Genomic DNA, 25231 nt, shown 5'->3' with positions numbered 1-25231 from the left:
GTCTAATTTTGGTTTCTTGCTGTAACCTAAACCCAGCCTAGTGCCTGGGACACAGCAGGTGTTCCCACAATGACTATTGCTGTGATCTTGGTGAGGCTGCAAGGCAGGGGTGAGGGGGGCTGCTGGACTTCCCAGTGGAAGGGGGTCGGCCTCAGTGGGTGAGGAAGGAGGACAGGTTCCCAGGCCTATGGGAATGAGATGGGTGTCTGTGTCTTCACCCAGGGCCTCATAATCCACATTGCCCTCCCCTACCCCCTGAAGGCCTGAACTTACTCAAGAGCTCTTATAGCAGAGCCATGCCCTACCCAGCCTGCCCCTTCTGGTCTGCCTGACCACTCCTTCTGGGGCCGGCCAGGGCTGCTGGGGACAGGGAGGAGCCAGGTGGAGGTGAGCTGTGGTTTGGGTTCCGGCCTAGCAGAGGAAATGTTTCCACCTTTAAAGGGCCCCTTCCTCTGCCTCCACCCTAGCACCTCAAACAGTGTTTGGGGCTACCGGGGCTGGTGGATCTGGGGCAGCAGCCCCTGGGAGCCTCTCAGAGGAAGCCAGGGCAGAACAAAAGGGGGTGGGCCCTGCTAACCGGAAGAGGGCAAAGCACTGTGGAAATACAGGGGCACAGGCAGAAGTGTGTGCTCCGAAGCCCTCAACAGCTGTGCTGAGGAAGTGGCTGGCAGTCCACGCAGGGGGACCTCCTTGCCATCCCTGCCACCCTTGGGCTCCCACTGGCCTCTCCTCCCAGCCTTCTCGCAACACCTGCTGTGTGAGGGCCAGGTGGGCCCATTGTATGAATGAAGAGGGTGAGGCTCAGTAAGAGGGTCCCACTTTACCCCTGAGTGTCTGCCCCTTGGCTGGGAGTGGCAGGACGCAGGTGGCTCGGCACCCACTGCCCGAGCGCTCTGCTCACCGGCTGCCCTTGGGGAGCATAGCTGAGGGGAGCTGTGGGGACTTCTTGCCCATCACAGCCTCACTCACCCCCAGGCTGGCCCCATGGATGGAGGGGGCCTTTAGGTATGGCCCAGCCACAACCAGTGCCGCTAGAACTGGGCACCTCCAGGGAGCCTTGGGGCCAAGAACCCCAAGAAATTATGTTTGGCTCTTGGCTTGGACACTGAGTTGGCTTCTAGCTTTTTTAGGTTAATGTGACAGGGACTCAGCAGGGCGTGGCAATGTGGCTGTAACCAAGGCTGATGATGAGCCTGATGCCCCAGGTGGTCTCTAGGTGGTAGCTGACGTGACTGGCCAGTGTCCAGGCCAGATTGATGGCTGAGTGTCCTGGGATCACCACAGGATGCCATCCCATGGACCTCTCTCAGGTAGCTGGCCCTGGACCCACTCCCATTGCAACCCCAGCATGAGCCCCCCTGCCTGCCTCTCCCTTCAGGCCGGGCCGCCTCTTCTAGGAACGTTGTCTGGCTCTTCTGACCTCAGTGGGCCCCCCTCCCCCAGGGGCCCCAGCACATGGTCTTCTCTGCCTTTACTTAGAGGCTGTCCTGAGGGAGAAACAACCTGTGCCCATGGTCCCCTTCCTAAGCGCTCCCAGGCCCCACAATGTGCATCCCACCCCACACACTTGCACCAACCCCCAAGAGAGGGAGGGGGTCCCCTTTATGGATGCAGCAGCTGAGGCATCAGGACAGAGCCCCACTGCAGTCACATCTGCTTCCAGGACTGGCTTACAAAGGGCTTTCTGCCTGCAATCTCTTGCTGCTTCCATCTCATCCTCTGAGGATGGCAGGGATGCTGGCATGACCCTCGTTTTAGACCCGAGGAAGGGAAGCACAGAGACGTTAAGCAGCTTGCCTGTGTCACACAGCCAGCGAGGAGTGGAGCTGGGATGAGCCCTCAGTGGTCTTCCAGTGACTCCTTTGCTAGTACTCTCCCCACCCAAGACCCTACCGGGGCTAGGCAAGACACAGAGGACAGAGTTGGAGGCAGGGGACCTGCCCCAGAGGGGCCTGAACTCAGGTGTGAGAGTGGAGGCACTGGGAGGGGGCCTGCTGCAGGCCTGTCCACGTGCCTTCTCTCTGGGAGAGGTGGGAAGGTCCAGGGCCAGGGAGAGCCCGGCCAGCACTGGCCACAGCCAACAGCACAGGGGAAGCTCCAGCCACAGGCTACTCACCTTCTGTAGGCAGAGGCAGCAGCGGGAGGGGAGTGAGAGAAAAGGCAAAGATGCAGATGGTTAGCCGTCTGTGGCTCTTCCAGACCCCACTCCCGGCAGTGGTCTCTGGAGGTGCCACCCTCCACCTGCCTGAGGTCTCATCCTAGCCCAGCCTGCTGGGAAGGTGTGGCATGGCTGGACATGGCGAGGTCTCAGGCTATCAAGACCCTCGCCCGCTGCCTGGCCCATACAATGGGTGGCTGGCGAGGACATGGGTTTGGAAGTGTCATGGCCAGCGATGGGCCGCACCTGAGGGACTCTCACCCTGGTCCCACTCACCACGGTGGAGTCCACCTTGGGGCCGCCGTCATCTGCCACCACTGTCAAGGTATAGAAGTCGCCCTTCTCACGGTCCACCAGGCCCTGGACTGTGATCACACCCTGCAGGGAAGGGGCCAGATGGGTGAGTGACAACATCGCACCCTTGTTAACCCTGGTCATTCTGCCCACTTTTCCACCTCCATGTCACTTCCCCAGGACACTCTGTCTGTTGAATTCCTTCTTCTCTCTCACATTCCACTGGGAAGCCACCTCTTCCATGAAGCCTTCCTGCTTCCCCAGCCAGGTATGACTGCTGGGCCCTGAGGGGCTCCACTACCCCTCTGTTGTAGTTCTCTGCACATCTTCTTGTGGCGCTCTGATTTGCATCCTGGATTAGTTCCATTTCCACTTCTAACCTGAGAACTCTTTGAGGACTGAGAAGGGTCTTGTTCATCTTTGTGTCCATTTGTGTTCCCAGTATCCTCTAGGACAAGGCCTGTCACATTGTAGTGATTCACACCTTGCCTACTTTCAAAGAAGGAATTCTGATAAAAGATACACTAAAGCAAAGACGAAGGAGTAAGAGCCTGGCAGTAGATAAGAGACTGGTGTACCAGACAACTAGCTAAGAATAACTATTGCAATGAAGCCCAACATTTATGTCTGAGCTTCCGAACAGCCAAGGTGAAAAGGGAAATATGACTTGTAGAGCTTTCTGTGACATTGTGATATAAGAAATATGCATTTGGTCTCTGTCCCTGGTTCCTGGCACAAAGCTCTTAATCCCCTGGCATTTCCTAGGTGATAGGAGTCTTTTGTTCTAATGAGGCAACTCTTGGTGGGCTCCTCGGTTGGGGCTGATCACCAGAAAGACCAAGCCAGGATAAACAGCTTGAAATGTTCAGCCCTGCCTCTACACCCTTTACTTTCCAGGAAGCGGACAGAGGCTGGAGATTCAGTTAATAATTGATCGTACCTATGTGATGAAGCCTCCATAGACATTCCTGAACTACAGAGAGCTTGCAGTCTGCTGAATGTGTAGGGGTGCCTGGAGGGTGGCATGTCCGAGGAGGGCACCGAAGCTCTGGGCCCCTTCTCCCATGCCTTGCTCCGTGTGTCTCTTCATTCAGCTGTTTGTTGGTATCTTTTAGACTATCCTTCGTAATACCTTGGTAATAGTAAGTAAAGTGTTTCCCTGAGTTCTGCAAGCTGCTGTAGCAAATTCATCGAACTTGTGGAGGGGGTTGTGGGAACTCTGATTTAGCCAGTTGGTCAGAAGCATGGGTCAAACAACCTAGAGGTTGTGATTGGCAGCTGAAGTGGAGGCAGTTTTGTGAGACTGAGCCCTCAACCTGTGGGATCTGACACTATGGTGTCTACTGGAGAATTGCGTGGTGTGTGGGAGGGACTGAGCTATGAGCCTGTGGGATCTGACGCTAACTCCAGGTAGAAATGTTCAGAATTAAATCAAACTATAGGATTCCCAGCTGGTGTCAAGAGAGTCAGATAATTGGTTGCTGATATGGGGGAAAACCCCACACACACACTTCGATGACCAGAGGTGAAGGATCTGTGATGGGTGTGAAAACAGAAGGAAAAACAGAAGGATACCAGCCTGCACAGGTATAAACTTTATCTTACTCCTACATATGAAAATGGATGTGTTACAGGGATATTGATCTCGGGGACTTTTTTTTGTTTCTTTGTAAGAGACAAGGTCTCACTCTGTTGCCCGGGCTGGAGTGCAGTGGTGCAAACGCAGCTCACTGCAGCCTCCAAACTCCTGAGCTGAAGCAATCTTCCTGCCCCAGCCTCTCAAGCAGCTGGGACTACAGGTACCTAACACCACACTTGGCCATCTCAAGGACATTTTATGACAAAGAGGAGAGTGCTGTGCACACAGAAGGAGCTCAACCAATGTTGGTTAGATTGGAAGAAATGGTGCTCCCTGCCCCCAGCCCCTCACCGTGATGGCGTCTATCTTGAAGAGGGCTTTGGCCTGGGTGATGGTGTAGGCGTCGAAGCGGTACGTGATTTGGTTGAGGTTGTCGATGGAGTAGGCCTGGACCCGCACAATCTCGGTACCCAGTGCCAGATTCTCCAGGATGGCAGCCTCGTATGAGGCATTGGAGAACTGCACGGCCTCGTCCAGCTCGTTGAGCAGAGTGATGTAGACGCTGCAGAAGCCCTGGTTGAAGGGCGGGGCCTGGTCAGTGGCCGACACATTCATCATGTAGCTGGTCTTGGTCTCATAGTCCAGGTAATTCACGGTGATGATAAGCCCTGTGCTCTCGTCAATCTCAAACTTCCCCTCTGCGCCCGACAGGATGCGGTAGTTCACCAGGCCACCATCCCCTGTAGGAGGACACAGAGGCTGTGCAGTCCCAGATAGAACTGAGTGGGGCTGCGCTGTGGCTTCTCAAGCTGCCACACCCATACCCCCTGGGTGGCCCACCCAGCATGGGCTGCCCCACCTCTGCGGGCAGGATCATCCTCAGAGATGCAGCAGAGGATGTGTTAAGGTCAATGTGGATGGCAAGGTCCAGCATGCACTGTTGAGCCTTCCTCTGGGGCTTGGCCTTGGCACCAGAGATAGGACAGAAAGAGTTGGGTCTGCTCCTGGAGCCTCAAAATTCAAGCTCATGTACCTCCCTTTGATATCTGGACATACAAGCATTGGGGGAAATGAAGGATCTCTTGTAGTGGAGGCTTTGATCTAGAACGCATCCTCACAGGTGGCCAAGCCTTGGTTTGGTCCCTTCGACAGAAGGGCTTCAGTGTCAGGGACACCTTCCCCCATCCTCCCCACTCCCTACGCCCCAAATTCCTGTGCCTTGAAACAAACCATTCAATCAGGAGCTAGAGCTGGGATTCCTAAGCTGAAGTTCACAGACCTCAAGGGGCCACAGCCGCGTATGTGCCCTAAACTCTCCTAACATGCCTGAGATTCCGCCTGAGAATTTGCAGCCATTCCTCCCTCCACCCCATCCCATGCATGCCACAGATAATCTGAGGATGCTGAGAGAGGAGTTGGGAGCCACCAGAGTAGCTGACATGAAGGATGAGCAGCTCAGGGAGCCTCTCTGGGGGACAGTGGGTCTCCAGGAAATGCTCCTTTTCAGCTGTATCCCTGACTGGGGCACAGGCCAGACAGCCCAGGCCGCACGGAGGGCCACAGAGACCCGGCATGCTTCCCCTTCATTTTGCACTGTGGGCTGTGGCCGCCTCTGGGGCTTGGGCCCTCAGCAAGGTTCAGGCTGCCTTCAGGCTACTGCCCTGCAGCACAGGAAGGGCACTGCCCCTTGTACAGGGTCAGGGGGGCTGCGTGTGCTAGGCCCTGAGCTGGTCCTGGAAGGCATGGAGGGGCTGGAGGAGCAGGCCAGGCCGCAGCCAGCTTTCTGACGGGTCCTCTTTACCCCTCCCAGCTCTGCCCAGCCCCTCTCTAAAGGCTAGTGGGAGCTGCTGGGTCCTGGGATGACGGAGCTGGACTTCTCAAGCTTGTGGCCTCCCCTCTGTCCACCCAGTGGTTGGGACAACTCTCCCTGATTCCAACCCTCTCAGGCTGGGGCCACTGGTGGGAAGTGATCAAGACCATCCCAGCAGCCCCTCCCTGGCCTAGACATGGCTAAATGGGGAGCCTGAAGCATCAGGGATGACCGTTTCGAAGGAGGGGCTGGGTGAGCTGGGGAGGTTTGCTCTGAGCAATGGGATCCCCGGCTTCCTCCTGCCAGCCTCACCAGAGTCTCGGTCTGTGGCTTGGACCACGATGACTGACGTTCCAATGCCTGCAGTCTCTCGAAGCCCCAGACGGCTGTACTGCTGCTGTGTGAACACGGGGGCCTCATCGTTGATGTCCTCCACGTACACAATCACCTGTGGGAGCCGGGCCAGGGGTGCAAGGTCAGGGTGGGGTGGAGGCTGGGAAGCCCAGGGCTTGGCCCACTGTGGCCGGCTTGTGTGGTCACTGCTTTCCTGGGCCTGCTGTGAGCTCCCTCTAGGACCCCAGGCCTGTCTGGTGGGTCACTGTGACCACCACCTTGCACAGCACCTGGCGCGTGGCAGGTGCTCAAACATTACTTGTTTCGGAATGAACTTCATCTTGCTCTTGGCTTTTTGACTAATGCTGTGGAACATCTGACTAATTAGTGACTCTTTGGGGCCACCAGTTTCCCAGCTATAAAGTGGTAATATTAAGATAATAATTCGGCCGGGCGCGGTGGCTCACGCCTGTAATCCCAGCAGCACTTTGGGAGGCCGAGGTGGGCAGATCACGAGGTCAGAAGATCGAGACCATCCTGGCTAACACGGTGAAACCCCATCTCTACTAAAAATACAAAAAATTAGCCGGGCATGGTGGCGGGCGCCTGTAGTCCCAGCTACTCAGGAGGCTGAGGCAGGAGAATGGTGTGAACCTGGGAGGCAGAGGTTGCAGTGAACCAAGATCGTGCCACTGCACTCCAGCCTGGGCAACAGAGCGAGACTCTGTCTCAAAAAAAAAATAAAAATAAAAATAAAATAGTTCACACTCCATGCCACTCCTAAGGTTGTTATGAAGACAAAATGAGCCAGGGCCTGCAAAAGTTCTTGAAAAAATTCAAAGTGATCCCAATCAAATATTAAAATATATCTTGGAAAATAGAGGTGAAAATACAATGGCAGTTGTAGTAGAGATTGTCAGTGCTTAGCACTCTTTACGATTCTTGTGCACCTTCTCACGGCCAGCTCCCAGCCCCTAAGGCTCTTTGGGGAGGACCAACCCCACCCCACTGCACCCACACCCGGGCTGTTGGAAACCAGCCCAGTGAGCAGAAATGCCTGGGAACTTCCGTCCCCTAGGGCAGCCCTGAGCCAATGATTGATGGGCGTGGAGAGCAAAGACTCCAGCTTCCCTGGCCCTGTTTGGGGCAGTGAGGGGACGCTTTAGGGCTCCCTGGGGGACGGAGGCCTAGCTCCCTCCATGACACTTTGCTGTCTGTTTTTCCTTGCTGGTTGCACCCTGTTCCACCTTTTCCTGTGGGCGCTTCTTACACATTACTTTCACACCAATCCTTGTCTCAGGGTTTGCTTCTGAGGCCCCCATCCAAGGCAGTGGCTGTTTCTGAATTGTGCAATTACGCACCATTTTCCTCACCGCTTACCAGCACTTTCTAAGTTCTCTTTATGAATGTGTGCACTGTACATCATGAACATGATACAGTTTAAAAGGTGTTTATGGAGGCCAGGCATGGTGGCTTTTGCCTGTAATCGCAGAAATTTGGGAGGTTGAAGTGGGAGGATCTCTTGAGCCCAGGCATTCGAGACCAGCCTGGGCAACATAGTGAGACTCTGTCTCTACAAAAATTACAAAAAAAAATTAGCCGGGGGTGATAGCACGCACCTGTAGTCCCAGCTACTAGGGAGGTGGAGGCAAGAGGATCGCTTGAGCCCAGGAGTTTGAGACCAGCCTGGGCAACATAATGAGACTCTGTCTCTAAAAAAAATTAGCCGGGGGTGGTGACATGCATCTGTAATCCCAGCTACCAGGGAGGCTGAGGCGGGAGGATTGCTGGATCCCAGGAGTTTTTAGCTTTTAGCTCTTTGCTCTATGCTGGGGTGAGCTGGCCCCAGAACAGGAGAGGCACCCTCTTCCCAGCCAAACAGAGCCAGGGCCGGTAGGAACTTGCCAGCAAAGTAGAGAGGGAAGCAAATGGGGAAGGGGCTGTGATGCCCCATACAGACTTTGCATGTGGTGACCAGCACTAAGGGAGGGGCCTCTGCATGTGCAGCAGAGGCGTGTGTGTCTGGCATCTGGTCACTGCCTCTGGGATCAGCCCTGCTTTCTCTTTGGGGATTAGCTGGGAATCAGCTGGAGAGAAGTGACAGAGCTTCTGGCTGGTAGAAGCCGAAAACAGCAGCCTGACCAGTGGAGGACTCTGGGGTGGGGAGGGTGGCAGGGCTGGGGGCAGAGAGGCATATGGGTGTAAAAGTTTCTCTGCATCGCTGCTTCTAGGGTTCCCAAAGCTCTGCTGTGTCATTAGAATTTTCATGTCCAGACACCCAGAACCCACTATGCAAACTAACATGTCCACTCCAGAGCACAGCTGTTCACAGGCTGGAACCTAAATTTGGCTTCACCCAGAACTTGGCTGGGGAAGATCCTGGGTAGGGTGGGTGTGGGGGGGAATTTGCATGGATGAATTTCAGGAACTCTTTTTCTGTAAACAGAAACTAACCACTCCTCTTGCAAAACTGTGCGCCTTACCCTTCCTCAATCTGCTTGTCCAAATGATCTTGACTCCAAGGGTTGTGGGGAAAAAACAGGGCCAGGCTGACAGTACAATGACAAGATGAGAGAGGTGGCAGGGAGCTGGGGTGTGGCCTGTCCTCCATGAGTCGCTACATGCCACCATCCTCTGGTTGGTTTCAGCCTGTTTTTAGCAGCAGAGACAGGAGGAGGCAAGATGGTTTGCAAACCTGAGAGGCACAGATGTACAGGAAGCAGAGGTCTGTCAGGTTCTTGCTGAGCAAGTGGGAGCAACTGGGCTTCCTGGAGAACCAGAGCTGCTTTCTGTCCAGTGCTGTGCCAGTGCAGTGCTTTGCCTCAGTTTCCTCATCTGCAAAATGGGGTGCTAGTGGTTAGGAGGACAGGGAGAGGAGGTGTGCGTGGGCATATGTGCGTGTGTGTGTGTGTATGTGTCGTGTACACCCTGAGACACCCAGTCTCTAAGGGGACTGTCTCACTCTGTACTCCCCGGCCCCTCACTGGGGCTGTCCCCGGTCTCTGAGGCAGGAACTGGAGGATGTGGATGGTTCCTGCAAGCCGTCTCTCCCCTGCTGCTGGGAAAATGAGTCCAGCGGAAAGCCAGAGTCCCCACATTGCCTGCAGGAAGGTCCCCAGCTCTCCCGGGTCTCATGGGTGTGGAGGCTGTGTACTACAGTGCCACCAAGCACCTGCCCCAGGGGCCAGCCCTCAAATTCTCACCTTAAAATTACCCTGTGGGGATGAGGCAGTGGTTTCTGACTGGGCTTTGAAGAGGCTTATGTGAGGCAGTGGAGTGTAGTGGTTAAGGGGACAGGCTCAAGCTGGCTGCCAGGGCATGAAGCCTGGCTCCACCCTTACGGCTGTGTGACCCTGAACAAGTCGGCTAATTCCTCTTTGCCTCAATCTTGTCATCTGTAAAATGGGGGTATTAACAGTGCCTACTTCATAAGGCTATTATGAGGGTTACAGAGGTTAAAGTACACGAGGCATTTAGAAAAATATCGGGCACGTGTGAGGGTTTATTATTCCTCAGGGTTCAGAGGAGACGGGCAGGACGTAAGTAGCTGAGCAGGTGTGGCTCTGGGAGCCCCACCCCTGCACTGATTGTCACAGTCTGGCTTTGATCTGTTTTACACTGTACCCTGGAATGCTGCATATCATTTTGTGTATACAGAAGGTTTGTGGCTAAAGGAGGTTTGCAGCCACAATGCTGAGGCACTGATGGGAGGAGGCAGGAGCCCACCACGCCTGGGTGAGGGAGCAGGGAGCGAGGGCCACACGGAGGGCTGTGGTTAGGAAGCCTGAAGTCTGGAGACCCAACCCCAGCTTTGCTGACATCAGTCACTCTGTGCTCTGAAGTAGGCCCCACACAAGGCAGGCTCTGATGAGGGCGTACTGACCAGCCCACGAATAAGATTCACAGTTATGCAAGCCAGCATGGCTATGTGCATGTCCAGGTTACTGTGTCTGAGTCTCCATCACCAGGGCCCTGTAAGAACCAGGGGATCTGACCCTCTCAGCCATTTCCACAGGGCAGGTCTCACTCAGGACAGTTGCAAGGACCCAGGTGTCTTCCCAGCTCTTCCTGGGGCAAAGCGTTGGAGGTGTCAGCAGGAGCTGGGTCAGGGCTGAGTCACCCACCCCAGCACAGCCCCTGAGCAATCGGACCCATCGTGTTTGTGATCGTGAGTACCCGGTGACCACAGCTCATTGTTTCCAGCCTGGGGGAAGCAGGGGGTGGAGATGGGGCTGATAAGAGCAGCCGGGCGCTCAGTTCTGGGTGAAAGTCCCTGCTTGCTCTGCCTGACTCTTCCCATCTCCCTCCTACCCCTGATGTCTGGGGTCTGACTCACTGGTTTAGGGGAAGGGGCTGGGGGCTGCTGAGTGTGTAGGGGTGGGGGTGAAGCGGCCTTGAGAGGTCATCTCATTCATCTCAGTCATCCCCCTGCTGGCGGTAGTACACATAACACAACCAGTGGGAACATCCGTGTGTAGGTTTTCAGCCATTCGGGAGGACTAAGGCTGATTTGATTTTGGCTGCACAGATAAGGCTGGGCAGGAAAGAATACATTTGATGAGGCAGCTGGGAGAGGTGACTGGAATATGTTAGGGTCACTTTCATTGGAAAGGGCACTGAACTTGGATTCAGAAGATGGGGGCTCCAGTCCTGATTCTATCACTAGCAACTTCTCTGTGCCTCAGTTTTCTCATCTGTAAAATGAGGTTAGCATCTGTACCTCCAAGATCACCCAAGTGAGATTTCCTTGACTTACCCTAGAGAGCTCTGTGGATACAGGGGTTAGTACAGTAAGGACACCTCTTTCATCCCTTAGGACAGACATCAGTATCACTGACTCCTTTCCACAGCTGGAGGAACAAACTCAGAGCAAAATGACAAGTCCAAGTCCCAGGCTGGGCACCTGTCACCGAACACTTAGCCCCAGATGTCACTCAGCACCTAAATCAGTGGTGGCCCTGCCCACACCAGGCGCCAACTAATGGCCTTCTCTGTTCTAGCTGTGGGCTTGGCCCCGTCCTGAGGTCAGCACCCCAGCCCGCCCCTAGCCTCACCCTGACGGAGCTCCGCATGGGGCCCAGGTCGTGGTTGTAGGCATCCACTATCAGCACGTGGGATGAGTTCCGCTCCCGGTCCAGGGGCCGGGGCCCTCGCATCAGGAGCCCATTGCTGACATGGATCCGGAAGTTGTTGCCATGGTTACCTGTGTGGAGGGACAGAACCCCTGGAACACCGGCCCTGCCCAGAAGTCTCCTGCTGTGCTGGCCTGCCATGGTTAGGGGCAGAAGTTCACCAGTCCCCTCCTTGTGAGGAGGCTGCGGGTCTTCTGGGACACGGAAGTCACAGTGGAGAGGAAGCTGGAGGACTCTGTGAGGTGGGGCGAGGCAGACAGGCCATCCCCAATGCGGTTCACCTGCTCCGGGAAGGCCTGCAGCTCTTTCCTGAAAGCCTTCATCTTGGTGTTGATGGTCCCCAGCAGGTGGGGCTCCTGCTGGTCCCCCTCGCCCTGCTCCTACACCCACAGATGTGGGTAGTGTGAGGCCTTTTTAATATTTCAGAAGAACCTGGGGCACTCCAAAAAGAGGGACTGAAACCAAATTCTCCATGGGTGGTTGCATCCAGGATTTAGTGGACACCTCAGGGCTGGTCCAGCACTCATTCCCCCATCTTTTGGGCACAGCACCCTGATTTTTCTTTGGGGATCTACTCTCCTCTACTGTCAGTCCATAACATTTGTGGGCAGTGACTTTACCCCTGATTCGAGAAGTGGGAGGATCAGCACATTTTATTCTCTGGCCATAGCGATTGGTTCAGGGATGGGCACTGGATTCTGGTTGGACCAATGAGACCCAGTCCCTGGGGAGCGTGCTGCTGGGGGCTGCCCTGGGCTCTGGGCCCTCTCTGTCAGGGCCATGGCTTTGGGAAGCTCTGCAGGACACCAGGACTTCAGGAACACAGCAATCAAAAGCCAACCCAGGGGCACGGTGGCTCACGCCTGTAATCCTAGCACTTTGGAAGGCTGAGATGGGTGGATCACGAGGTCAGGAGATCAAGGCCATCCTGGCTAACACGGTGAAACCCTGTCTCTACTAAAAGCACAAAAAATTACAGGCACGCGCCTGTAGTCCCAGCTACTCGGGAGGCTGAGGCAGGAGAATCGCTTGAACCCAGGAGGCAGAGGTTGCAGTAGGCCAAGATCACGCCACTGCACTCCAGCCTGGGCGACAGAGGGAGACTCCGTCTCAAAAACAAATAATCAAAAAAGCTGCCCCCTCACCCACCTGGTGTGAATAAGGAGAATGTCCCTGTTTCCTCCCTCTGGCCTCGCCCCATGTGTATGGCCCTGGGGGTTCTCTTGGCCTCATCTCCCAGACCTTTGGCAGCCTAGAGAAGCTCTGCCCTCCCCCGGGCAGGAGGGCCGCCCCCCATCCTAGGGCAGCCCCACTTACCATGGAGGATGCGGTACCACACACGCCCAAACTCGCCCTCATCTGCGTCCGTGGCTTTCAGCTGAGGAAGAATGAGACACGAGTTACTTCTTGAATGCCACCCAGCAGGGAGAGAAGAGGTTTTTAGAGTTCCTTTCCTTCCCTTCACGCATCCTACCCCATCCTGCCAAAACCTGTGGTCTCCCTCAGAGGCTGGGGGTGTGGGAGACAAGGGGACGTGTATGTCTTTCTAATCCCCAAGAGGATGTCCGACCGCTGATGGCCCCTGCAGCCCTGTCCAGGACCAGCTCTGCCCCGATCCTCCTCCAGGTTCGCAGGGAGGCTGGGGGAGAAGGTGAAAGATGGCACTGCAGCTCGCTGGGTCCAGGCTTTCTCAGGCTGTTCCATCCCTCCACATTCCCTACCCGGCAGCCTTTCAGAGCCCAGGAGCCTCTCCCAGGGTGGCTGGACTGCATGGCTACTTCTTACCCGCATTTCCTTGGCCTGAAGTTATTCTGGCCACACTGGGTCCCAGCCGGCACTGTACACTGTAATGGTCACTTCGTGGAAGCCCAGGAGCCCTCCTCCCACACGATAGCTCCATGCTCATTCACATGCACCATCACCCCAGTCTAGCTTCAGATCGGCCTGGCTGGCGTGGCTGCGACTCAGGCTTATGTGTTTATGTGTTGCCTCTGGTGGGCTTGTGTGTGGGGGGGACATTGTTGTCACTCTGAGACACTGCCTAGTGCTCAGCCCTTTTTACAAGGAGTCCAGCCTCGAGGCTACTGGCAGAACCATAGCTGACCCCAACATGAGTCCTGTCAAGCCAATAACTGAATACCTACTTTACCCACTGCCCACCCAAAACAAGTGGAGAACAAACACCCCCCAGGGCAGTGCAGGAAGAGGCTGGACCCTCCTATGACATGTTGTCCTGTTGGATCTGTGGTGAATTGCTTTGTAAGGCCCTGGGCTCTCCCACTTCTTCTGGGTCTGCCCCTTCTTGTCTCACCACCTCTCACTTCAGCCCTGTGGTGTGCATGGGAGCTGCCATTTTCTTCCTGACCCTGCCAAGACGGTCAGAGGGGATTGGTCCAGGACTGGGTGCCTGATCAAAGCTGAGCCAATCACATTCTTCTCTGGGATTGTTGACCTTGGGCCCAGAGAGATTGAGTCAGTCTTTCTAGCAGTAAAGTGTGGGAATATCAACAGCCCCTCTCTTGCACATCCCTGGGCCCCACTTCCCACCACTCTCTCCTCTTAACTGCCCTGGCATACTGGTCTCCTGGCTGTTTCTTGAACACCAAGCGTGTGCTGGCCTCATGGCTTCTGCCCTGGCTGTTTCCTGGTAAGCTCTCCCTCCAGATATTTGCATGTTCATGCCCTCATCTCCTTCAGGTCTTTGTTCAAATATCTTCTCCTAAGACCCTCCCTGAGCACTGCATATGAAATTATAGCCCCCACTCCAATGTCCTGGCCTTCCCTACCGCTGGTCACCCTCTGATACATGCTATCTTTGCTTATTGCCTATATCCCCACAGGAAGAAAGGGCTTTGTGCACTGCGATATCCCTGGTCTCTGGAACAACAATCCTGGCACACAGTAGGGTCAAATATGTGAACAACTTAGGAGCAGAGCTCCAGGGAGAGGAACTAGGCTGATACTCAGTAAGCACGAATGCAGGACACATACAACATTCAGCCCTGGTTTGCATCCTTGGGCCCAGTTATTCCAGGAGCCCATCTGTGCCTCGCTCCCTGTTTGATTTTTCCTTTGATCCTGTAGGGTATCCCAGTATTGCTACAGTACACTTCTCCTTCTGCCTAGATTATTATTTTTTTTTTTTTTGTAGAGACAGGGTCTTGCTATATTGCCCAGGCTGGTCTCGAACTCCTGAGCTCAAGCAATCCTCCCGTCTTGGCTTCCCAAAGTGGTGGGATTACAGGCATGAGCCACCATGTATGGCCCTGCCTAAGATAATATAGAATGGATTTTCTTTCTTGCCACCCGAAGCCCTAATGTAGGCTTTCCTATCGTTGCTCACTGGACAAACCTGCAGAGAAGATGGGGATGGGTTCCTGCTAGCAAAGATCAAGAAAGCAGTGAGGGTGGGATTGGCTGAAGGTTTCCAAAGGAGGGAGCTGGGTTTGGAAGGATGGAGGAAACCTGGCTTAGCAGAGAAGGTTGGGAAGAACATTTGTGCTGGGAAACAGTGTTAGCCAAAGTAGAGGCAGCTGGGGAGGCTGAGGAAGGAACTAGGACCCCAGTGTGGAGTGAAGGGCTCATGCAGGGACAGCAGAGGGCTGTGGTTGAAGAGTGGAATGACAGCCTCAATCAGCAGCACTGATGCCCTGGAACCTCCACAGGACAGGGAGTATAGACATGGTGGTATGAAGGGAGAGCGAGGAGCCTGTAGCAGGCGCTGGCCTCGATGCACATCCGGGCACTGCGGTAAGTGTGTCTAAGGATTCTGATGAGCATGTTGATGGTGGGGAGGAGGACGAGTACACTGGAGCAAAAAGAACAAGGGCCCTGGGTCAGGCACACCCAAGCATGAATTTAGGCTTTGTCACTTACTCTCTATGGCACTATGGATAAGTACTTTAGCCCCCTTGAGCCTCAGTTTCCTCATCTCTAGACTGGGCACAATGATGACCAGCCTTGCAGGGTTGAGGGGAAGATCAGAAGTCATCCTGCAAAGCATCTTGGCTGGTGCCTAGCATGGGGATGTGTGGTGAAGGTCAACATGAGTGATGCCACCTTCTCCAGAAAGCCCTCTTGATTTATGCCAGAGCTGGGGATGGCTGGATTGCCCCTTGCCATGCAGTTCTTTTTCTCTCCATTCCCTGAGAAACCTTAGGAGCTGGCAGGTGGAGGGATGTAACAGGGTGCTTCAATTGTCCAGATCTGGAAGGGCTCAGGATGGGGAAGAGAGCCACGTTGCCCAGAGCATGCCCTTGCATGCCTATCCATGGTGAGATTTCCTTGATGCCTCCCTGCTCCAGCAGCCTGCACCACCCTGGAAGCTTTGTCTTCTGCCATCTCAGGAGGAATGGGGGCCACAGATGAAGTGTTCAGTTGGTTTCAGCAGAGGAAGTTAAGGAAAATGAAGGCAGTGAATGCTGTGATGGAAGGTGCAGGAATCCCAGTGGGGACTCTGGGCATTGGAAACACCTTTGGGCCGGATGCTTTGCCTACCCTGGATGCCTACTGCCTGCCCCTGCCCACCCAGCACAGGGGAAACACCAAGTCCCCCACCACTCACTTGCTGGGTGCCCCTGGGCAGGTCACACCTCTCTGGGCCTCAGTTTGGTCATCTGAGAGAAGACGGGGGTGCTTTTCTCTCAGAAGAGGAGTTAGATGACCCCTGAGGACCTCTCCAGCTTTAACAGTCCATAGGAAATCTCTTGTCCATCTTGGGGTTGGCAGACAGTGCCTCTTTTTGTGGCAAGGGCAGGAGGGAAGAGCTAAAAACCAGAAACTGGGGATCCAAAAAAGGGAATGGGTCCAAGGCTCAGGTCTTGGACAGGGCCATGACTCCTGTCTTGAGTTGCATTTCTGGGAGCTTGGAGGTTCCTGGTGGGGAAGCTGCCAAAGACTTGGGCTCCTAAGCAGGCGGCTGGTTGCCAGGGAAGCTCTGGCTTCCGGGGAGAAAGAAGGCTGGGGGAGGGAAAAGTGTGTGTGTGTGTGTGTGTGTGTGTGTGGTTTGGAAAGAGCCTCCAGTGGAGGTCTCCCGTGGCCCACCCGCACTGTGGGGAGCATGGCCTTGGAGGTCCGTCAGTCCTGTGCTTTCTGCCCTGGGATCCCCCTGACCTTTGAAGATGCCCCTCACCCCTCGCTTCTGTAGCCAGACACCTTCAAAGCGAAGGTGCTTTTCTAGAAGCTGAGGGGAAAGCCTGGAAGGAGTGGGGCCCAGGGACGCTGCAGGAGGGGCCTCAGGGGCTGCCAGGGACCAGCACTCTGCCTGCTCCCCTCCTGCCATGGCTTGTAGCCCCTCTCCAGGGTAACCTGGTGGCTGGCAGGCACTGAATAGCGACCCACTGGCTGCCGCCGACCATACCATTCAAACTTCCAACAGGGGAAGGTGAGCGCCATGGGGCCGCAGAGGCAGTAAAACCCTCCCCCTGCATCTCCCCAGAGTCTTCCACCCCTGAGAGGGCTCCAAGGAGACAGGCTGGAGCGAGGCGGTGGGAAGGCCGGGGGGCATCCCAGAGTCTCTGGACAGCTCCCCTCTCCCTCTTCCCAACCCAGTTGCCATCCCTACTCCCTTAGCTATCCCCTCCCCCAAGGCAGGGCCTGAACTCTTCTAGACAAAGCCAGGTCCAGCTGGGGAGTGACAGGGAGGCCACTCTGCTGGCCAGGCTGACCGAGGGCTGCAGGGCACAGCAGAGCCTGGCAGGGCTGGGGTCACAGGCACTGCCCAGGGCTCCTTGGGCCTCCCTTCCACAGCTGAGAAGACCTCTCCACGGAGCTCGGGACGGCTGGGGTCTGGCTCTGAGGTCAGTGCTTGGGGGACTGCAGGAGAAGGCCTGGAGAGGGAAGTGTGGTGGAGACCCTTGCTGGGGACTCCTGGGAGAATGTGAGGGTGTGCTCAGACCTAGGCAGTCCTCTGGTTCTGTAGAGAGGGGAAACAAGGCCCAGTAAGGGGTAGGGACTAGCCCGAGGCCACACAGCAGTCTTCTCTGCCCACAGCAGGTCCTGCTCTGTGGAACTCCAAGGGAAGAGGAAGGTCCTAGACTGAGCTTGCAGAGATATGTCCAGAGCAGGGCCCGCTGGTGCACCCTGGCCCCAGTGGGAAGGGAGTGGCTTCAACTGCCCTCCAGATGATTCCTGGCCTTGGTCCAGGCAAGGCATCCTCTCCCAGTACTAGCTGGCCTTTGCTGGTTGGTCAGTAGCGGGTGTCAAGGGGCCTGGCAGCTGGACTTGCCTCGTGCTCCAGGAAGGGTGTCGTGTTGTTTTCAAGCACTTAGGAATCTCTTGTTGCCACAGGAACTACTCAGATGCTAATTACAACTCCACTTATTTTTTTTTATTTTTTATTTTTTTGAGACAGAGTTGCTCTGTCGCTCAGGCTGTAGCGCAGTGGCATGATTCTAGCTCGCTGTAGCCTCAAACTTTTGGGCTCAAATGATCCTTCTGCCTCAGCCTCCTGAGTAGCTGGGGCCACAGGCACATACTACAACACCTGGCTAATTAAAAAAACTTTTTTTTTTTCTTTCAGAAATGAAGGCTCACTATGTTGCCCAGGCTGTTCTCAAACTCCTGGGCTGAAGTGATCCTCCTGCCTTGGCCTCCCAAAGTGCTGGGATTACAGGTGAGAGCCAACATGCCTGGCCTCACTTATTTTTTAAATTAAAGCAGGTCCCAAGGCCTGAAGCCTGGATCCTATTTGCTAGCCCAATAGGGTCTCCAGATTCCTTTGAAGGCCTTGAAATAACATTAGAACTAGTAGGACTGAGGCATCTCCCATTTCAGACTGCCCTTTTCTTACTCCTGGCCAAGCATCGTCCAGGGTAGGAGAGAGGGATGGCTGATTTTCTCCCCACGGGAATGAGTGGTGGGCACACCCCATCCCTCCTCCCTGCTCAGACTCAAGGAAAGGCCAACCCATGCACAGCTGCCCAGCCAAAGTGCTCTCTAGGCCTGATGCCGCAAAGGCGGAGGCCCTGGGCAGCTAGACGGGCATCACACTTTCCAGCCAGGCGCTGGGAGGGGTCGTTTTCTGCCTGGAAGTGCTGGGAGGGGTGGTGGTGGGGAGTGGGTGGGAGGTGGGGTGCTCTGCATGCCCTCAGTTGGCTGGGCGCAGGGAGCCAGGAGTGAGGTCCTGCGGCTGCTGGTGAGTGCCTGGGGTAGGGACAGGAGTCCCTCGGGTGGGGAACTAGGTGGCCCACTCCCCTCCCCACTACCTGTGGCAGGGTTTCTCTGAGCGTGACGTGACGTCTTTCCTCCTCCTGAGCTTCCGTGCTAGAAACTCAACTGTTATCTAAGCTGCAAGCTGGGAAGGAGGAAAATCTGCTATCCCCCACCCTCATGAAAAGGAAAGACCCCAAGGTTAAAGGGAAATCATGACTTTTTATCAGACCCCCTGGGATTGCTTGTCCACGTCAGTAGAATTTAAATATCACACATGCTGACCTGCAAGCTGGACGTCCTCTGCTTATGTGTTTGGTTTGGCCTGTGTAGTGTTTCAAATATTTGAAAATTCATTTCACATTATTTTGAAATCAAGTTTATTTGGCTTTTGCTGTGTTCTCCCCCACCCCACCTCTCTTCTTTCTTGCCTTCAACAAATTTGAATTAGCTGCCAACATTTAAACGTCTAGAATGTTTGCCTTTAAAAAAATCCAGATTTCTGGCTTCTCTTGGGAAATTGACAGAGCTGACCACACTGGGCCCGCACTCCGGCACTGACACCATCATTCTGGGCTGAGGCCCCTCCACTTCCTTGAGAGGGCCCAGCCAGTGCTCTCCAGGTGGCCCTGCTCATCTGTACCCTCTGGTCATGTGTTATCTGCTGGCCAGGATCTGTGAGCATTTTTATTACAACCCCAGACATATTGAGCCAAAAGCTCAGCCTGGTTTTCCATCGACAAGGACCGTCTGCTGCACTGCGTCTAATGGGATGATCTTCAGTGGGAAAGGAAATGCCCTGTCAGGTGTATGATGTCCCTGGGGGGTTTCCAGCCCCCTTGTCAACTCCTTGTGGGTTTATTTCCCACCTGTTCCCAGAGCAGCTCACTGAGCTCAGAAACGGCTGGGGGCCAGAGGGGTGGCAAGGCCATGGGGCCAGGAGTCAGGAGACCTGCTTCTGACCTTCACTTGGCCATTGGCTCACAATGTGGCCTTGGCCTTCCCACCACCAAGCTGCCCCACCCCACCCTGCTGTGACCCACAATGCAGCCAGCCAAGCCTTCCCAAGGAGTGAGCTCTGGCTTGTCACTCCCCACCTCTAAAACCTTCACTGGCTCCCTAATGCCAAATCCCCTCTTCGGACCTCAGTTTCCCACCTGTCGTGGGAGCAAGTTGGACTGCATGGGGAAGCAGTCACAGGAATCCCCACGGGGCCAGGCAGGTGAAATAAGGTGTGTGGTGGGCCTGTGGGGGAGGGTGGGGAGCTGGAGGTCAGTGCCCTGTCTACAGGGGGCAGCGGCTGCTCAGCCCCAGACACAGGGATGAGGCAGGAACATGGGCCAATGCCAGTGGTGAAATTCTGACATTTCAAGAGAATTCAGGCACCCATATATTTTTGTGAAATCTGTTATTATTTTGAAAATATTCACAATTACATTGATAAAAACATGGCAAGGACCCAACTAAACACACCCATGAGCCCCCAGTTTGCAGCTTTGGTATTAGATAACTGCTAGGGACCCTGGCAGCTGCGGCCTCTTACTATCCATAACTCGCTCCTGGCCACAGAGCAAGTTATTGACAGAGTTGGTCTTAAGTTTCCAGGCCTAAGACCCTGTGATGATTCATGAGGATTGATTTGAAAATGCGGACAGGCACCGCCCTCTTGTCTGCATGGCAGATGGGAACAGGGTGGAACAGGAAGAGGGCCTGAGCTTGGGCCCAGCTCCATCACTGCTCAGCTGTGTGTACACTTAGACTTGTGATGTCTCTGGACCTTGCTGTCTTAACCTGTGATGTGGCCATGATGCTGTCCAGTTTAAAAGTGCCTTGCCCCCATCCACATTCCCTAGGTAAGTCTTCCCTATACCCGCTGCCCTGGGTCCAGCTGATCTGCCTTTGAGCTTCTGTCTTGTTGCTGTTGCAGGAGCCATGAGCACAGAGGGCCCCAGCATCGCCAGCTCCCCAGCCATCAGCCCCCTCGCCTTTCTCTCAGCTCCCGTCACTCCCGGGACCCTTGCAGAGGCAACTGACCCCCTCCCCATGCTCATCGCCCTGGCCTGCATCTTCCTCCTGCTGGCCACCTGTCTGCTGTTCATGACGCTCTGCAAGCCGGCCGCGCTGGACCCGAGCCGCCGCAGGGCTCACGAGTGCATGCCCCACCACCCTGGGAGCCCCAGTGAGCCCCAGCTCCAGCTCTGGAAGCGCCTGGGCTCCTTGCGCCTCTCCCTGCACAGCTTCCGCCATGGCCGGCCCACCGTCCCTCGACAGCCCCTGCCGGGCCCCGAGGACAACCACGGCCACTGTGACTACATGGAATCTACCAAGATGTAATGGGGTGTCCACAAACATGCCCCCACATCCCCCTAGGTCTACCTGTAGATCCTCCTGCTTCAGAGACCGGTGCTGCAGGCTGCAGGAAGACAGTGGCCCAAGCAGTCTGGGACACACACTCACCCCCCGAAGCTCCTTGCATGCCCAGGCCAGCGCCCTTTCCCAAAGATGATCCTCAGAAGAGCACCTTCCTCTCTGCAGACCCCCTAGCTGCTGCTTGATGAAAGACTTCTGGTCAAGAGATGTGCACTCGTGGTCATCTGGGCCTTTGGCCTGAGGCTCCACAGGGTACAACCTGGGGCTCGTAACCACCTCCTAGAAGCAGCACCCTCGCTCGCCACAGAAGCCTTGCCCTCCAAGTGCCAAAGCCCAGCATGGAGAAGTTGCCAAATGGCAAAGGTTCCCTTTAGTCAAGTGAAATGCTCAGCCTACACCGGGGCAAGACACTGTCCTGTCATCTGTTCTGGCCCAGTGCTGGGGCAAAACCTCGGGGCTCTCTTCCTTGGGTTTCCTGGGTGCTGCCAGCATCTGCCTGGTGCCCTGTGGGAGCAGCTGCCTCCCTCCTGGTGGAACAGATGCCTGGGTGCCGGCTGGGAGGAGGAGCAAGCAGGGCTCTCCAAGCATGGTCTTGGCAGCCGTCTTGGTGGCCCCTCTTCAGGGCACCCACGTTGGGATCAATCAGGAAGGGATTGAGGATGATCGAGGAGGCTCCCTTCAGAGGCCAGGGTGGGTGCTGTGACAGAGTGGCAAGAGGCAGGGCATTTCCAGCAGCTGGAGGTGATGCCACCTGGACTCGGAGGAGGACAGCTCACAGCAGCTCCACACCTCACCCAGGGAAAGCGGCAGCCTCCCCGAGGGTGGGATGGTCTGGACCTCTCCAGGACAGCTGTGGGGTCCCAAGTCCGGCCCACACTAGGGATGCTATCTGTGGTTTTGGTGAGTGCGTTGCTGATGACCTGTCAAAGCAGTCCCACCCCAGGATGGGCTTCTCAGAATCCCAAACCCTTGACCTCTCCTCACAACGCGAGGGTTAAACACTTTGGTCAGGTCCCAAATTTGAAGGGTGGGCAGAGGGAGGACCTAGGCTGCCCAGCTCCTGTCCCAGTCAGCTGGCCAGGATCCCACCACAAAGCTGCCCCACCCCCATCCTGCTGTGACCCACAGTGCAGCCAGCCACGTCTCCCCAAGGAGTGAGCTCTGGCTTGCCACTCCCCAGCTCCAAAACCTTCACTGGCTCCCTAATGCCAAATGGATATAGCCAAAGCTCCTCAGCGCAGTGTGCAGTGCCCTCTGGGAGCTGGCTCCAATTACTCTTTCTAGCCTCATCTTGATCCAAAACTCCAGGAAAACTGAAAGACCTGTCACCCACTAACTGTGGCTTATGCTTCACACACACACACTCTGTGAAGCCCTCCTGCCTGGAGCCGCCCCTACTGTCTCCTACCTCTCTTGGGGAGGAAAAGGAACATTCTTTTGGCAGCATGGGTCCTTTTTGTCTATGTCTTCTCTTTCCTACCAGCTTGGGAGCTTGCAGAGAGCCAGACCTTGTCCAGCCCCTCACTTTGACTCCCCAGTTCTATGCACAGAAGTATGAGGCTTCTGTGTACAGAGTGAAGAGTGGCCCAGCCTGGGGGTGTCCCCACCCTCTGAGGCAGGAGTTCTGGTGGAAGCTGGCATAACACAGAGCCTCATCTTCCCTCAGATGACTCTAGAAAGATTTCTCTCCAAGCAGGCTCTATTGGAGAAGCCCACTGTCCCTTCCTTCCAAGTCAATCTGATCTCAAAAAGTGAGTCCGGCTTCACAAGAAACTTACCAAGAGGACCTTGGAGAAGTCATCCTGAGACGCTGCATTTCTCCCTGAGAAATGGGAGAACTCAGGGCTGCCCTATATTAACTTGCTGGCTCTAGGATTTCAGTAAGAGTAGTATTGTGTAAATAGAAACCAAGTCTTTGGGTTTAGAAAGTGGGGCAGGCCTCCTCCCTAAGGGTTTTGTTCCTTCCTCCCTTCCTGCTCAGTAACCTCTTCCTGGTTTGCTTCCCCTGGGGCCTCCCTGCAAATCCTAGGCTGGATTCAGCCTGTAGCCATCCACCTCACCAGCAGGCCCTGCTGGCCACTAGGCACTGTCTTCCCGGAGGTTGGGGTGGGGGGTGAGGCTGCCCTAAGGCCTGAAGAAGGAAAAGTCCAGGAGGGGGAGGGCTCTCAATTGGGTTTCAGGCACCAGGCCAGGGGGGTATGCTCCAAGTCCTCACAAGCTGAGGCCCTGATCGAGAGAACCCTCTTCTTCCTCCTTCTGGAGCTAGCCACGACACTCTCGCAAATCCCCAGGGCTTTCTGGGCTCTCTGTGTTTCTGGGAGTCAGCTCCCTGCTCCCCAGCCCTTTCCTGCCCACCTCCTGGTCCCGATGCAGGGAGGGGAGCATTGCCAGCCTCCCACGCTTCTGTCCCTCCCAAGCCCGGGAGCCTGCCCCAGTGGGCAGGCCCAGATTCGCTGTTTGGCTCAGCCTCTGAGTCGGAAACCCCATAGTTGGTAAAGAGACTCATTCATTCCGGGCCTCCCTCCCCACCCAGCAACTGAGGCCTCTGGGCAGAGGTGGGGGTGCACACCCAAATCATTTTCAGGGTCCTCCCCTCTCTCCCTCTGAGCCTTGGAGCTGTTGCGCCTGCTCCCTGGGCAAAGGAGCCCTTTCTTCTTGTGCCTGTTTACTTCCCAAGAGGGGAGCCTCGGCCAAGGGCTCTGTGAAAGCAGCTCTGTTCTGGGCCTTGCTGGGCCCTGGCTCTCTTCTCAACTCCTTTCCGGGAAATTGTGACATCTCCTTCTCCCCCCTACTCTGAAAGGCCCTTCTGGGTGGGGCGGGAGATATGCAGGGGGAGGCCAAGTCTTCCTCCTGTTTGTGGGGAGCCAGAGCCCTATCCTCAGCTCTGCAACCTGGGGGCCCACACTCCCTGGGATGGGAGAGGGCCTGGGTCCCCCTTTCCCCACAGCACCTTCCAGAGCGGCGGACCCACCCTGGGCCCCCACCTGCTTCCGCCTCTGGTGCCACTGAGCATGTGCCCTCAGGGCCGTGTGTGGCCCTGCCTCCCCCAGCCCACCACCTGCCCCAGAGGCCACGGGCCACCTGCCTGCACGATGCTGTGACCTTCAGGGATGTCCTCGGGGACGCTGGCCTCATAGCTGCTCTGCAGAAAGATGGGCCGGTTGTCATTCACATCCAGGACCGTGACGAACACAGTGGCTGTGCCCGTGTGCCGCTTCCCTACAGGGCCATTGTCTGTGGGAGTTGAAGGAAGACAGGTGTTAGCAGCTGCCTGAGAGAGGGGCACACTTCCTGTGACTTTGCACACTCCCGGGCACCGGCCAGAGAGGTGCCCTGTTCCGCCCCATCTGCCCTAGCCTTTGCAAGGGGTGACTTCCTTTTTAGCTTAGGAATAACACTGACAGTATCAAATACTTAGATAACACCATGTGCCAGCCATTCTTCTAACCCATTCAGTCCTCACAGCAACCCCATGAAGCAGACACTTTACTGTCATCCCCATTTTACAGAGGAGGTAACTGAGGCACTCAAGTGGATTGAATGATGGCTCCCAAAAAAAACAGACCCATGTTAAACCCCTGGGAACCTGTGAAGGTTAATTTATTTGGGAAAAGGGCCTTTGAAAATGTAATTACGTTAAGGATCTTGAGAAGTGATCATCCTGGGTGAGCTGGGTGGCCCATAAACCCAAAGGCAACTGTCCTTACAAGAGAAAGGCAGAGGGACAATTGAGACAGAGAGGAGGAGGCCACATGCAGATGGAGGCAGAGGCTGGAGTTATGCTGCCACAAGTCACTGAATGCCTAGCGACTCCAGAAACTGGGACAGTAAAGGACTGATTCTCTCTAGAGCCTTCGGAGGAAGCGTGACCCTGCCGACACCTTAATTTCTAACTTCTGGCCTTGAGAACCAGGAGAGAATACACTTCTGCTGTTTTAAGTTTGTGGTAGTTTGTCGTGGCAAATTTAGGATGCAGATACAGGTACTAAGAGCAAAAAGCCAACTGCTGTCAGGGACTGGCGGGTATAGCACCTGGGTCAAACACCTGGATGGGCTCCACTGGAGGGGCAGCTGTCCTCCACTCCAGTCCACAGCGGACAGGCAGAATGTGGGCCCAGAGACACCAGATCTTCTGATTTCTCATGAGAAATTGAACATCTGAGCTTTTAAATAAAATCTCCTGATCTTTAAACTTTCACAACTAATGGTCATTCTTTATAAAATATTGGATAGGTCAAACAAACGTCCCCTCTGCATTCAGGAACATGGGCTTTGCTTGGGATCTAAGCTTAAGGTCCCTGGAGACTCTGTCCCTCCAGTTCCCACAGGACCCTCCCAGGGCTGGGAGGTGGTGAGGATGGGGCACTGACTCAGCCCCAGGGCAACTCTTGGGTTGTCCTCCCTGG

The 25231-nt window shown here is 55.4% G+C and overlaps 2 protein-coding genes across 2 annotated transcripts in view; one reads left to right on the top strand and one right to left on the bottom strand.

The window, feature by feature from the left end:
- Positions 1-4035: 4035 nt before the first annotated feature.
- LOC129392945 (cadherin-23-like) overlaps positions 4036-25231 on the bottom strand; it is a 336485-nt gene continuing 315289 nt past the window's right edge. The window contains exons 27-31 of the mRNA XM_055092951.2: positions 23911-24059; positions 12624-12684; positions 11229-11377; positions 6154-6289; positions 4036-4771 (exon numbers count right to left, since the gene is read on the bottom strand). Of these exons, the coding sequence (XP_054948926.1) occupies positions 4341-4771; positions 6154-6289; positions 11229-11377; positions 12624-12684; positions 23911-24059 (926 nt within the window). The 3' untranslated portion in view covers positions 4036-4340. The remainder of the gene's footprint in view (positions 4772-6153; positions 6290-11228; positions 11378-12623; positions 12685-23910; positions 24060-25231) is intronic.
- C8H10orf105 (chromosome 8 C10orf105 homolog) lies at positions 16740-25026 on the top strand. The gene is made up of 2 exons (XM_003815962.5): positions 16740-17104; positions 20383-25026. The coding sequence occupies exon 2, from the start codon at positions 20388-20390 to the stop codon at positions 20787-20789; it is 402 nt and encodes a 133-aa protein (XP_003816010.3). The 5' UTR covers positions 16740-17104; positions 20383-20387; the 3' UTR covers positions 20790-25026.

The sequence above is a fragment of the Pan paniscus genome, chromosome 8 (assembly GCF_029289425.2).
Source record: "Pan paniscus chromosome 8, NHGRI_mPanPan1-v2.0_pri, whole genome shotgun sequence".
Lineage (NCBI taxonomy): Eukaryota > Metazoa > Chordata > Mammalia > Primates > Hominidae > Pan > Pan paniscus.
Note: the sequence above shows the minus strand (reverse complement) of the source record. Positions and strands in the feature narration are given on the sequence as shown.